Consider the following 14,031-nt stretch of genomic DNA (forward strand, 5'->3'; position numbering starts at 1 on the left):
CTAACTTTTAAAGCAGACTATAGTTGGCTTAAGGACATACTATAGTTAGCATAAGGATTAGAGAATTATATAGTGAGCAGCTCTTTTCTCCTTAAGTGTTATGGAAAATTAGATAATGTTAATAGGTTTGAGCTCTAGAATACTAAATTAAACTTAAGCAAGTAAGTTGAGATTTTAAAGAATAATTTATTATTATTGCTAAACATTGAATGTCTACTTTAATTCTTATGGAAAAGATTAGTTTTAATTTCTCTTTTCTGACTTAAATTTCCTGTTAACTCGACAACTCTCGTTCCCTGTTTTTTTCAGTAACCTCAGATTATCTCACCACCTGTTACTCATCTCTCACTTACATCCTCTCACCTGATCATTTCTCCTAATAAAAATAGCTTTTGTTAGTCATTCGGTTTGTCAGATCATTTTCTAAGGAACACATTTATTTTCTCTGAAAATATTAAATATTCATCATTTAAAAATAGATTTTCCTTTTCAAGACTTATTCACTTATGAGAACTTTAGATGTTTAACAAAATATCTGATCTACAAAGAGGATGTTTATCTGATAAGGAAAAAATTTTGCTCAAGTAATGGGGTGAAGCAGAGCTTTAGTTTACAATATCCTGGGGTCAAGAGAAGATCCAAGTATTGCATAATAAGCCAAATAATTACTCAGTTTAATGTCATTAATGGTATATGTGGCTCCACAAGAATTTTTTTTTTTTTTTTTGCTGTATTGATACACTATGCATTTGATTATATCCATTGTAGCAATAACCTTTAAACCAAACAAAACTGAAATAAGTTTTGATCACTGCTTGTCATTTAAATCCCACATCAAACAGCTTTTTATAATTTCCTTCTTCATCTCCAGAAGATTGCAAATAATTTGAAATATCCTATCCAGGGCTGATCTGCGATGGACTGGCGACCTGTCCAGGGTGTACCCCGCCTCTCGCCCGGAGATAGGCACCAGCACCCCTCGCGACCCCAATTGGGACAAGCGTGTCAGATAATGGATGGATGGATATCCAGGGGTGACCCTGAGAAATTAGTCCATGCATTTGTTACTTCAATGCCTGACTATTGTAATTCTTTACCCTCAGGAAGTTCACAAACTGTAGTACAAAGTCTTCAGCTAATCCCAAACGCTGAAGCCAGAGTTCTGATGAAAATTACAAAAATAAATCATATATTTCATATTATAGCTTCCCTTCATCAGCAGTCCAGGACAAAATTTAAAATCCTCCTTCTTGCATAAACAGTAAAGCCTTAACCAAACTCCATCTTATTTGAGTGATCTGACTGTACCTAATATTCCTTACAGAGCTCTTCACTCCCAATTTGCAGGTTTACCAGAGGTTCTAAAATAGAATGAGCGGCAGGCTTTTGGTTACCGTGCTCCTCTCCTGTGGAACCAACTACCAGTTTTAGTTCAGTTTTAACCTGAGTGGCTCAGGTTATCCTGAGCTATCTCTATAGGTTTTGCTGCTATAGGCTTAGACTGCTGAAGACATGGCCTTTTTCACCATTCTGCTACATTCCATCTCTATTCTCTAGTTCTACAGTTTTTGTTTGTTTGTTCACCTCCTAACTTTATGTTCTCTTTGTTTTTCTCTTTTTCCTCAACATAGTAGCTTCATAAATTTTTTTTCCAGTTTGACAGCATCCTGGAGGGAAGAAATTCACCAGGCTGCTGCAATCAACACCTTTAATTAAAGATAACAGAGCAGGACCTGTTTTTCAGATGTTTGTTTAATCCTGTATCTCTAGCTATGGGCACAATTAGGACTGTGACTAACTGTGTGAACTGTGTGTGAACCGTGATTTGTTCCCAGATGGTTTGATGGGTTGAGATCAGAACTTTGGGCCAAACATTTTAGCATTTCATTATTTTCAGGTTTGGAACTGGAAGGTGGGGTAGTTTCTTGCACTGTTGCCTTGTAGCAGAAAGGTTCCGGGTTCGATTCCTGAGGTCTTTCTGCATGGATTTTGCAAGTTCTGCCCATGCATGCGTGGGTTCTCCAATTAACGTAACAGACTGTTAAGTTAACTGGCATCTCTAAATTGTTCTTAGGTGTGAGTGGGTGTGTTTCTGTGTGTGTGTGCGTGTGTATGTCTATGGTTGTAAGCCTCTGTGTTACCCTGTAACAGAGTGGTGACCTGTCCAGGGTGTGCCCTGCCTCTCACCCATAGACTGCCAAAAAAAGGCACCGGCCCATTACAACCCTTAAGGAAAAAGCAGGAGAAGTTGGATGGATGGATGCTTTCAGTTTCAAGAAGCCTATTTACCTGTGTAAATGTTTTATGGGGAGATTTTCCTGCAATGGCTAGTGTAATGATGAATCCAATCACTATGTCAGGTGGGAGTGTAAAACAAATCTGCCAAGTCAGGGGTTCTTCTGGAGGTTTTTTCTCCTGCTAAAGGAAATTATTTCCTGTGCATTCAGCTGGGGTTCCTTAGATGGAAAGCTTTTACCCAACCAGCAAAATAAACTAAACCTGACTGCATTATGTTATTGGGAAATGTTGGCCTAGTGGGTTAGAGCAGTGCACTTGTGTACTGAGAGGGCTGCAAGTACTTGGTTTGATCCCCACAGCCTCGACTCTGGGTTCCTGAGCAAAACCCTAGAACCCACACTGCTCCCCGGATGCCGCACAATGGCAGCCCACTGGTCCCCAATGGGATGGGTTCAATGCAGAGGTAAATCTCTCCAATGTGAGATCAATAAAGTTTAATTATTATTTTTATTATGACTGGATTGAAGCAGAATTGATGTAATGGAAATTTTAACCTGTGTTTATGATTTAATTGAACCAGCTATATATTTCATTTTGTTAAATAAATTGGATCTTTTCATCCAAAATAGGCAGGTTTTATGTTGAATTAATGCAAAAATAATTATATTTAAATGAGCCTATTGAAAGATCAGCAACTACAGATGCAGAAAAATAGATAATGCAATGTTACCAATTCCTCCATCTTTTAATTATTTCTTTACACATTTTGGGTGAAATATTTTCCTGTTTGGACACCTGACATAATATAACCCATTAGATAAATAATTTTAACTGTCCCCCCTGTTTCTTATCTCTGTGTAGTGCACTGGCAGACTTTTTCTAGGTGTTCTGAAAGGAAAATAAAATATGAGTGCAGATGTTGGTCCTTACCACGACAAGCGTAGTTGGAGGACCAGTGCTTGCTTGCCATACACACCACCTCTGAATTCATGGATTCATAGCCCCTCTTACAGCGGATTTTACACCGGGTCCCCATGACGTTCCTGTAGTGCTCCCCTCTGGGTGTTCTGCAGCTTACGTCACCATGCTTCAGCTTAATTGGCGCACACCATGGGGTTCCTTAGAGCAGAAAAAAAAGGACACTGAGTTTTCACTGGATGCATCGAGGCAGGTAAATGACTTGGCCTTTCAGCTGAAGAGGTTCAATAAGAAGCACTTACCTGCTAAACTAAAAAAGCTTAGAAAGATTTTATTCACAAGCTGAAAAAAAAGAAACCCAACGATCAGCATGGTGCAGCCTGATACGGTGGATTTCTTATTACCTTCTCTGTGATTCCCAATCATCCAAAAGTGTCTCAGTGGAGAGATCAGAAGATAGCTTTACTCGATGAAAAGAGTTAACGATATGTTTTGGGAGTACTTTTGGAGTTTTGGCTTTTAGAATATAACTAGAAATGTTTCAGTTTGATCAAGTTTGGTCTCTAAGTTAACGCAACTACGTATACAGCGGGCGAAATTAATAATGAACACTGCAACATTTTCCTCAGTAAATATAGTTCTAGAGGCGCAATTGACAAGACATTTTTGCTCACCGGAAGCTTCAGAAGTTTAGAAATCCTTCTGTAACCAATGTCACCATTAACATTGTAAATGTCTTGAGAAAGCTCTTTACTTTCACCCATCATGAGATGTTTCTTGTGTGACACTAGACACACCTTTTCTATAGGTCATAATTTGACAAGGGGCAAGATTGCTTTCTAATTACTGAGAGATTTCGGTTGGTGTCTTGGTTTTCCATGCCTTTTTGCTCCTCCCTTTCTTCACTTGTTCTATACTTTCCCTGTGTCATTCCACATTATTGCACATAACTGAATTTCTGGCCATCTATCTTTCACATATGTTTGTATGTGTGGATTGCATGTATTGTTAAAAACGTCATGTCAAAAGCACTTCTAGAAATATATTTACTGAGGAAAATGGTGGCATGTTCAATACTTATTTCACCCGTTGTATATCTTGATGCCCTTTCTTCAATAATTTACAGTATATCACTTTAACAATCCTAATTATTTATATTTTTCAAGAATTCACATTCATTTAGTTTCCATTCCTGACAGCAATCTTACTTTTATCATTAGAACATAAGCTCTAAATTTCAACTGTGAGGGATCATACTCCCACAAACATCAGACTGGTCTCTTACTAATCATTTGACTGTGTTTAGTCAACTACCAGCCCATCCAAAAGCTGTGTAAACATTCTTTGTGTGTTGCCAAGTTTTGAAGAGGCCATGAGTTTCACATTTCAATACTGGAAAATCTAAATGTGCAGTTTATTTCCTGCTGGCTCAGGACAAGCACACATATCTGCTCAGTTGGAAAGGAGACGCATAAGCATAGGCTAAAGGCCGTTTGGAATAAAAATAAGGAATGAGCCTCCGTTAGTAGGAAATCTGTGGAAATGTGATTTGGCAGCATTTTCCCAGTGACTGTAAGTTTAAATTTTACTGAAAGGAAGGAGCTTGGATTGGCCTTATTGATATTGAATTAAATTTAAATCACAAGCTGATTTCATCAACTGGTGTTATTTTACAAAGTTGGCAATACAAAGATATGTTAAAAGTAAATGTGGATTATGAAATTAACAGTTTGTGATTATTCCTGTAAACTCAGCAGGAGTCATTTTGTTTTTTTTTTCATTTAAACTGTGGTAAAAGGGTAGCGGGGAATCTTGAGCAAACCTTATCACTGTAAATCACACATCCAATTAGGCCATCTTTCTTTAAATATTTAGTGCTGCTTGTTTCATTTTGTTTATTTAAACAAAAAAAAATCTATTGTGCTCTGGAATCACATGCTCCTGGCTGTTTCAAGGTATTTTAACATTTTACTGTATTTTCTTTTCATTTTCTTTTCTTGAAGGTCCATCCATTGACAATTTGTTTTTTAAAGAATGTTTCCTGTTCTTTTACCTTTGTATGTTTGGAATGTCTTTTTTTTAAAATTAGATAGCCTCAAAAAGTTTTTTTTTTTTGTGTGTGTGTGTTTTTTAAACCTGATGTTCACAGAAAATGATTTGAAATGATTATCAGATGTAGGGAGAAACATATCAATGAGAACCAAACAGATCCATAAGATATAAAGAATTAACAGGTATTAACTGGTAGTACTTGTTAGGTTTCTGTTTCTGTTATGTTTTTCTTTTGCTCCTTGATTTCTAGTGTTTAGTTTTCTTTTCACTATGTTTCTTTATCCTAGTTATTTGATTATTATTTTGTTGTTGTTTTCTTATTAGTTCCTGTCTTCCAGGTTTTCCATTTGTTGTCCTCTGCTGCCCTCTTGTGTCCTCTTTCTCTTGCTCTGTTTTCTGTTCAGCCCTCACCTGTTTTCAATTCCCTCATTAGCCCTCTCCCTGTCTCTGTCCCCTTTAAAAGCCCTCCCTCTTCAGTTCCTGTTTGCTGGATCCTCGTCTTACATCTCGTCTAACGTCTGCCTTCCTCGTCTTTCCCTGGCTCCTTGAGTTTTGGTTTACCCCTGATGTTCTCTAGGTTCTGGTTCGTTTGTTATTTTGTTGGACTTTTTGATTCCTGCCTCAGTTTCTGTGTATCTTATTAAACCACTTAAATTCACCTCTGCCCACTCGTCTCTGCATTTGGGTCCTCCAAAGAAACACAGTTTTCTGACAGTACTAGCCTTTTTGGCAAATACTATAATAAAGTTTATGAGATAACAGACTTGAGGAATAAATTGTTGCCCACTCCTCTGCAAAATAGGGCAACTTTAAATCAGAAATACTGAAGAGCTTTGAAGGACACATGGCCTGTTTAAGGTCATGCCACAGCCTCATGAAAATACTAGGTCCAGATTTGGACTGCCCTGCTCTCTTGTCTTCTTTTGATTTGAAATATCCAGAGGTTTTCTTGAGCATTATATTTTGATCTTTAACCTTTTGTTCTTGGTTTTAAGGTCACAACCTCATGAACAGACGCTGTGCTTCAGGATTTGTGCTCTTGCTAGAAACCAAAACCTTGGTTCCATTAATGGATCCATCTGCTGTGTACTAAAGCAGCAAAACAGCCCCAGAGAAGACAAAGATAGTCACCTCTATAGTTACGAGAGTACCAATCCTCGTCGTCTCCGTAGTGTCCTGACCCTGAAAGTGAAAGAACAGAAAAACAGACATCTACAAAAAAAGCTATAACAAGATTACATGTTGAGTAATCTTAAAGCTTTTTTCTTGGACATGTCAGGCTGATCTTTGCGGCTTTAAAACAGCCCATAAAGCCAGCAAAGAAAACTTTAATCAGACTACAGGGGGGCTGATCTGGACCTTTTGGACAGTGAATTTCCAACAGATTGAGTTTCTCTTTAAAAAAAAAACATGTTTTAACTCAAATAGTCCTTTTGAGGCCCCCCTGCTCATGCTGATTCCAGTGGAAAAGGTTTGACTATTACAGAACTGGAGATACAGTTGAAACCAGATGTTTACAGATTCTGCCCTTTTCTTTTCCTTGCTGTCTGATATTATAGTTCATATATTTTATGTTTTTATCAGTAAGAGATAAAGAGTTTTCTTTAAATGCCAGAATAATAAGATGAAGACATTTTTCATTTAATTACTTCACCCAAATAAAGAAGTTTACATACTATAAGATTACTATGATTTTATCTTATTGAAAAAAAAACCCTAGATGATGATACAAGGATTTTTTCCCCCAGCATTTGAAGAAATAAAAGCAAAACTGTAAATGTATTTCAAGAAACTTTAAATAACACAATTTAAAAACGCTTTCTTCAGTGTTGTCAATACAAAGAAAAAATCAATCAGGACCTCAAGTCTGGTCCATCTGTGGATACAATTTCAATAGGTCTGATGGTGCCACATTCCTCTAGACAAGCATATAAAGCCTTGATCTCATTCTAGAAGGAACATTTCTGGTTTGAATAGTTTAAAAGGATCTGTGCCATCAATGCAGCCTACAAACAGAATGCAGTTACATAGAAATGGCAGGAAGAATTAGACAAAATTGTAGATTGTAAAATGAGACCTGAAACATTTGGCCTAAATCATGCATTTTAAAACGAAATTGTACAATTTGTTAAGACTTTCAAAACACATATGAAAAAAGTAATTTTCTGGCATTTTGCAAAAAGAAACAACTCTTTTAATAATACATGACAAAACAAGAAAAAAAGTTTTGTTTAATATCAGTAAGAAAAAAAAGGTTGTATCAATTTAGATATATATATATATAAAATCTGCAAACATTTTTGGTGTCAACTGTATACCTACTATAGAGCGCTCTGAATCAGCAAACGCTCTGAATACAATCACTGAAGGAAAGCAGCTGATAAACTAGGAGAAATTTCTGATGGCTCCAAGGCCGCTGGAGGACACAGATGAGTGGCAGCGGTGAATGATAAGTGTGAGAGGAATTGTGATGAGGGAGGAAGACAGAGGTTGGAGCAGATATGGAGAATGCCTGAAGGCAACAAAAATAAGAAGAAATGTGTACAGTACGAGTTAAACATGTGAAGTAGAGCGAACTGTGGTGTGAATGCGGTCTTTGTGTAGTACTCATAGAAGTATTCTGTTCTGTTTCTGCTTTGTTCTCCACCATTTATTTTTGTGACTAGTCTGTGCATTAACTGAAAACCTGTTTTGGATGAAATTCAACAATTCATCTCACACTAAAACACACATGCTCCCAGTCATTAATCCCACAGCTTTAACAGCACAGTAAAAAAAAAACACCTACAGAGTCAGATTTAGTAGTCTAATGGGAAAACCATTGCAAAGTCTCTGCATCTTGATGGGGGACTTAGTGTGCGGGGGTGTGTGTGTTTGTGTGTGCTTGCAGTTTAAATTAAAGGTACTCTGAGAAATTAAAGACTTGCACAAAAATTTAAAGCAACAAACCTACACTGCAACCAAACCCTAACCTGTCATGGGCAGGGATATCTTAGCATGTAGACTGTAAATTAATAACCCTGGAAACATGATATCAAAACAAATATTTAATCTAAGCAGTTCTTTACAATATTACGCTATCTTAGATATACGCTGAATATTGGGCATTTTGTGCAACTCTGCTTACCAATAGTTATAGCTAGAGTGAACAGATAAAAGCATAACTGTACATATTCTAATAAACTATCTCTGAAAAAAACCCATTAACATAAGAAATACGTTGGACACTTTCTTCTCAGTCTGTAGAAATGTTTCTATCAGAGCAGACAAAGAATGAAGCTACAAAGCAATAAAATGATGTAGCTTTGATATATAAGGGGTTGATTTATTTAGGCTTAGAGAACATTTAGGTTGTGAGCCCTCTTTCTTTCTCTTTTCTTTCTAGATCAACAAACAGCAGTGGGTGGGAAGAGGACCTACATGGACGTTAGTTACACACAGTGTCCTACCCCTTGGTTTTCCTATTCACACTCACAAGTCAGTTCTATACCAAGACAAGATGCTATTTGAACTCTTGCCAATAGGTGGGGCAGGTTTAAATGTGTCTGCAGCAAAGGAAAAAGGTTTAATAGACTTGGTTTACTTTATGTGAGTTGAAAAAGGAGCTCTGAATTCACTGAAATTCAAGGCAAGTATGAGCAATCCGGGACTCCTCATCGTTCATAGGTAATGAAACTGTCAATATGATGAAGGGGAAATAAGCCACCTGCATCAACTTCCTATCCGTCCCCAAAATCTCAGTTAAATCTTTGAGAGTGAAGAAACAGCAAGATCTTTTTTTCTTTCTCCTTCTCAAAGTCCAGTGTTAGAATCACTGAGCCTGATTTTCCTATTTGCCTCTCTCTCTGCGCTTTTAATAAGAAGACTTAGACGTTGATGGAAGCTTGTTTGAGTTAAATATTAAAGTATAGCTATAGGCTAAAGCAGCAGAGAGAGCGGAAAATATAACAGTCCTTTTCTTATTAACTAATTTAACACTCTGTTATTACAGCCTTAAATAAAAGAGGGTTTTTATGGCACTGATAATTTGTTAGCCTGGTCAGTATAGTATAAAGATACAGCTTTGTTTCAGCAAACCCCACAAAAATGCAAAATTTAACTGAAGGATTATTGAAAACCACGGGTAGTACATTGCAGTAACAAAGTATTTATCTGCCTTGGATTTTATCCTCCATGTCCCTCAATAAAACTTTGATATTTTCTAAAGGAATTTCTGTTTCCAAGCCAAACAAAGCAATACATCTTGTAAAAAGGAGGATAATACATGGTTGTTAAAATAAAATATAGGCCCACATTCATATGCAACATTTGCTTGAACCACTGCGCGATCAAAGCACACCCTTCCTTGCTTGATTAATAAAGCTGCAGCCCTTTGCCCATTCTGCTTTGCAATATAGTTGAACTTTAGTCAGATTAAACAGAGAATGCCCGAACTTTAATGTTCAAGTTTTGTCCCAGATTGGATTTAAATCTGGACTTTGACTTCAACATTCTTGACCAGCTGTTATAGGTCAGAGTGTGTTGTCCATTAAAAAATAAAAATAAATCTATGCAAAAAAGAGCACCTTTTAGCTTTTGCTTGATTCCTTTCCAATGTTAAAAAAAGGAACACAGAAGTTAAGAGTGTTGCCTGTTTTCTGGGTTTTCATGTAAATATCAACTTAAAATAAAATATGAAACAAAAACTTGGTTAATAAAAGAAAAATATTGGTGTTTTGTATTTTAGTTTGTTTGCTTCATAATAGTAACAAAACTGGCCTGAATTAAATCAGCATCCATCTGCTTCAACCACATGTGTTGGCAAGATGAATTTATACCACTCCTTAGCTGCAGACGTGGGCGTCACATAAGACATCATAACACCAAATTAACACAGATTAAAGATTAAAACTTGACGTCCTTTTTATTGCAGTTATTAAGTTTGTTAAACACTGTTATTATTTTAGAGGAAAGAAAAACAGAGTGATTTTTTTCTATATTTACTTTTGAACCTTTCATTTCAAAATAATTTAGAAATGGTTAATTAATGATGATAAATGGATGAATATCCAGCTTTCACTAATTTTAAAGGTTGAAACCTGATTATATTTAAGACTCCAGGAGAGTCTACAGATTTGGTAGTTTACAATCTATGAAACCAGCTTTTGTTTAGGATTTTATAAGTTGTTTGGTTTGCCATCCCTTTGCTATTTTCAATGTAAGGCGCGCTTCTACACAGCCTCATTTCAGAAACAAGATAATTGAAAGTGCTGTACTTGAAAAAAGGAAAAGAAATAAAATAGAAAAAATACACAGCAGTGGCATAAAGGTAATTCATGAACACAAATAATTAAAAGAAGAATCAAAACTATTAATAAAAAGTGATAAGATAATTATACAAAAATCGATCATAAAATAACTGATAAAAAATTAAAGGAAAGCTGGACTGCAAATTTACAAATAATGTTTATGTGGTATAGTCAAAGGCCACTTCATCTCAATTTAAAGCAAATTAGGGTTTCAACATATTTACAGTTTTTAGGGAGTTTATTCCAGATCAGTGGTGCATAGGAACTAAATGCTATTTCTCCTTTTCAGTTCTTGTTCTAGGAATGCAAAGTAAAGTAGAACCAAACAACCCAAAAGTCTGGGTGGTTGATACACTGACAGAAAGTCTTTATTAAATTTATTTTGAACTATTGTAGACTAACAGAAGTATTGCATAGGGATGCACGATATTGGGATTTTGGCCATATCCGATATGCCGATATTTTAAAACTCATGTAGCCGATAACCGATATCGATACCGATGTTAAAGCTGGACAAAATTAAGTAGTCATTGAAAATAGCAGTTTTGTTATCCATTTCTGACACTTTGAAAAATAATATACTCAAATATATTTTCTTATGCTGATATCAAATAGATTTTTAAAAACGCGGTATCGATCTATTTTACTTTTAAAATCTACTGTTACAAACTCTCTTGATATTTTGCAACTTGTTGTGAGATTTTGTTAGTAAAATAGATCGATACCACGTCAATATATCAACATATAAAAATATGGCAAACTTTCGTGAATTTTGGGGGGATTTCGTAGCATAGCGAAGACATATAGCAATATTTCATTAGTAAAAGAGATTGATATGGTGTTTTTAAATGGCAATATATCAGCATATGAAGATATCGTGATATTTTAATGTATCAATATTTTTTCCCTCGTCTTTAGAAGTTTTTAAGTCTGTAAAAAATAAGTTTTTGAGGAAGAAGAAGAAGTAGTATTTTTTTTTTTTTAGACTTTAGAAACTCAAAAGCTGATCAAATATCGGGTTAAATATCGGTGGGGTGGCCGATGTCCGATATTCAGTTTTAAGGCCGATACAGGCCGATACCGATAGGGGGCCGATTATATTGTGCATCCCTAGTATTTGAAAGTATATTCTTTGTGACAGGAAGCGGTGTAAGGACTTTACATCTGGCGCTATGTGCACCCCTTTCTTAGTTTTAGTGAGGATGCAGGCACAGCAAAAGATTGTAGCATTTTGCAGTCTGTCATATTTTAAACATACAATTTAATCTAGATATTAGGGTAGTATAATGCATTAAATCCCAGTCTACATGTGCAATTTCACAATCACAGAGAACTGCATGCAATATGGACTCGATCCACAACTCCACTACCTTCTAAAATTTTAAGGCAGCTCCTTTGTTTCCTGTCTTTTCCTAATGGATGAACAGTTTAATCCAGTTGTGCCTAACCTCAGTAACCATGGCCAGACACACCAGGATTAATCAGTTAACCCAGTAATTAAAAACAGGAAACAAAAGAACTGCCTGTAAAGTAGCACATTTGTGGATTTGTGCATGGAGCCCCTTTTGTATTGACCGTAATACAGTTTACCTGTTTGTTGGACTGCCAACACTTCAGGTATACTTTTTAATAACCGAGATGCTAAGGCTTAGAAAGAATTATAGTGATTTTTGATGAAGGGATGGAAAGAAAGGAGTCATAAAACTGATTTCATTTTAATCAATATCTTCTAAATTTTGCAGCATTGCTTTTTTTCCACTTTACAACTGTGCTCTACCTATTAAAGATCTACCAAATACAATATCAATACGTTACATGAAAGCTTGTAGTTGTTTAAACTATGAAAAAGTTGCCACTATAACAGAGCCAAAGAATTAAATGTGAAATTTCTCCATCACAGTCTCTCAGTGAACTCAGGCACCAACATGCCACTAATGAAAGACACAGTTTACCAGCAGGGCTAATGCCAACTGCCCTTTGTAAAAAAAGAAACAACCTCAAACACACAGACGCATGTACACACAAGTACGAACTGGAGACCCATCTGTCTCATGAGCAATTTTAAGGTCTGTCAGTGTGTGTTTTCATGTTGCAGCCTGCATGATCATAGAGCCGCTTCCTAACCATCTACAATCTTATAACCACTACTACTGCCTACATCCACACACAGGAGCTTTGAAGATACCTCTCCTGCTCCTAGTAGCAGGCTGCAGGCTCTCTCATTTATCTTTCTGTCAAGCTTGAATGTTGTTTTAATCCATAAAACATGTTATTATTTTTAGATTTAATGCAATAAAAAAGATGCTCAGGCAAAGCATAGAATTATAGAAAAAGCTTACTGACATAAGTGCAAACTACCCAAAAACTGCTCCAGATAAATGTTAAAACTAATGACAGTTAAGGAAAAGTGGAATTGTTCTCATTTTAATTAAAAAATCCCTTATTTCTGCCTCTGAGTAGATAAAAAGTGTGAAAAAGTAGAAGTAGCTTCAGAACTTGGAGTGGAGGAACAGACCTGAGCTTTGTGCAAAAAAAAAGTCCCCCAGAAGCAGACTGCACTCCCCCCGCTTTCCACCCCCAGCTTCCACGTAAACACAACCTCAGTTCACCAAACTCAAATCACTGATCACACTGCAACACAAGGTCCCACACAAAGAGTCCAAGTCAGAATCACTGGTGCTTCACATTCTCCCCCTCAAGGCAATGTGAAGATAAGCTCCTGGATCACTTCTGAATTATTCTTTCTTTCCCAGTGGAGTTTAATAAAACTTGAATGAAAGCCCTCTGTCAGTTCTTACCTTCATATCCAGAGCAGAGACAGAGCTGGATGAAGAGGAGCACCAGTGGCCACGGCTCCATGTCAAGAGGGACGATTTCCAGCGTGTAGGCAGGAGGAGAAGAAGGACAGCTTGCAAAGAAAACTCTCAGCGCATTCCTGTTTTTTCCAAAGATCCCGCCTCTTGCTCCAGAAACAAGGGAGGATTCTCTTTAAAGCAGGCAGGCCATCCACCGACAGGAGAAATAGGCAGGGGGGGAGCTAAGGCCTGAGGTTAGCCACATATTCAGTAGCAAAAGAAGAGTATTATCATATTGCTGTTGCAGAAAAGACATACAGTAACACCTGAGCCCAATCTGATCAGTATTAAAGCTATAGTTAAACCCAGCATTATTCATGCCACTTTTAGTTAGATATAAAATTCTAATTATTCCACCAAAATCTTTATTTCTGATCAAAAATGAAACAGGCCTCTTTAAGAGGTAGAATACCAACACAAAGCTAAGAGAAAACCAGATTTGGAAAAATGTAATTGTTTGGCATTTTTGCATAAGTAATTCAGAAGTAGCATGACAAAAATGTTTATATCCCTCTCAATATCCATCCTTCCCTTTTCTGTCATGATTTATACCAAGTGGGGTCGTGAAGGTTACTGATGTGCGCAATATCAAATTTAAAATTTTTTTCCCTTACAGCATTGAAACCCTTTTTTAGTCACTAAGCAGATGTCTATATTTTTACTGGTATTTGGACCATCTT

The 14,031-nt window shown here is 36.5% G+C and overlaps 1 protein-coding gene across 2 annotated transcripts in view; it reads right to left on the bottom strand.

Moving 5' to 3' along the window:
- The window catches only part of srpx (sushi-repeat containing protein, X-linked), a 32,112-nt gene extending 18,618 nt beyond the window's left edge, over window positions 1-13,494 (bottom strand). Inside the window, exons 1-3 of one of the 2 annotated variants that reach the window (XM_015399146.1) lie at window positions 13,295-13,470; window positions 6,340-6,390; window positions 3,169-3,357 (exon numbers count right to left, since the gene is read on the bottom strand). In XM_015399146.1, the coding sequence (XP_015254632.1) occupies window positions 3,169-3,357; window positions 6,340-6,390; window positions 13,295-13,355 (301 nt within the window). In that variant the 5' untranslated portion in view covers window positions 13,356-13,470. Of the gene's footprint in view, window positions 1-3,168; window positions 3,358-6,339; window positions 6,391-13,294 lie in introns of both variants that reach the window. The other variant, XM_015399147.1, reaches the window with a different exon arrangement.
- Window positions 13,495-14,031: the final 537 nt, after the last annotated feature.

This window comes from Cyprinodon variegatus, unplaced genomic scaffold, assembly GCF_000732505.1.
Source record: "Cyprinodon variegatus isolate N-32 unplaced genomic scaffold, C_variegatus-1.0 Scaffold991, whole genome shotgun sequence".
NCBI classification, from domain to species: Eukaryota; Metazoa; Chordata; class Actinopteri; order Cyprinodontiformes; family Cyprinodontidae; genus Cyprinodon; species Cyprinodon variegatus.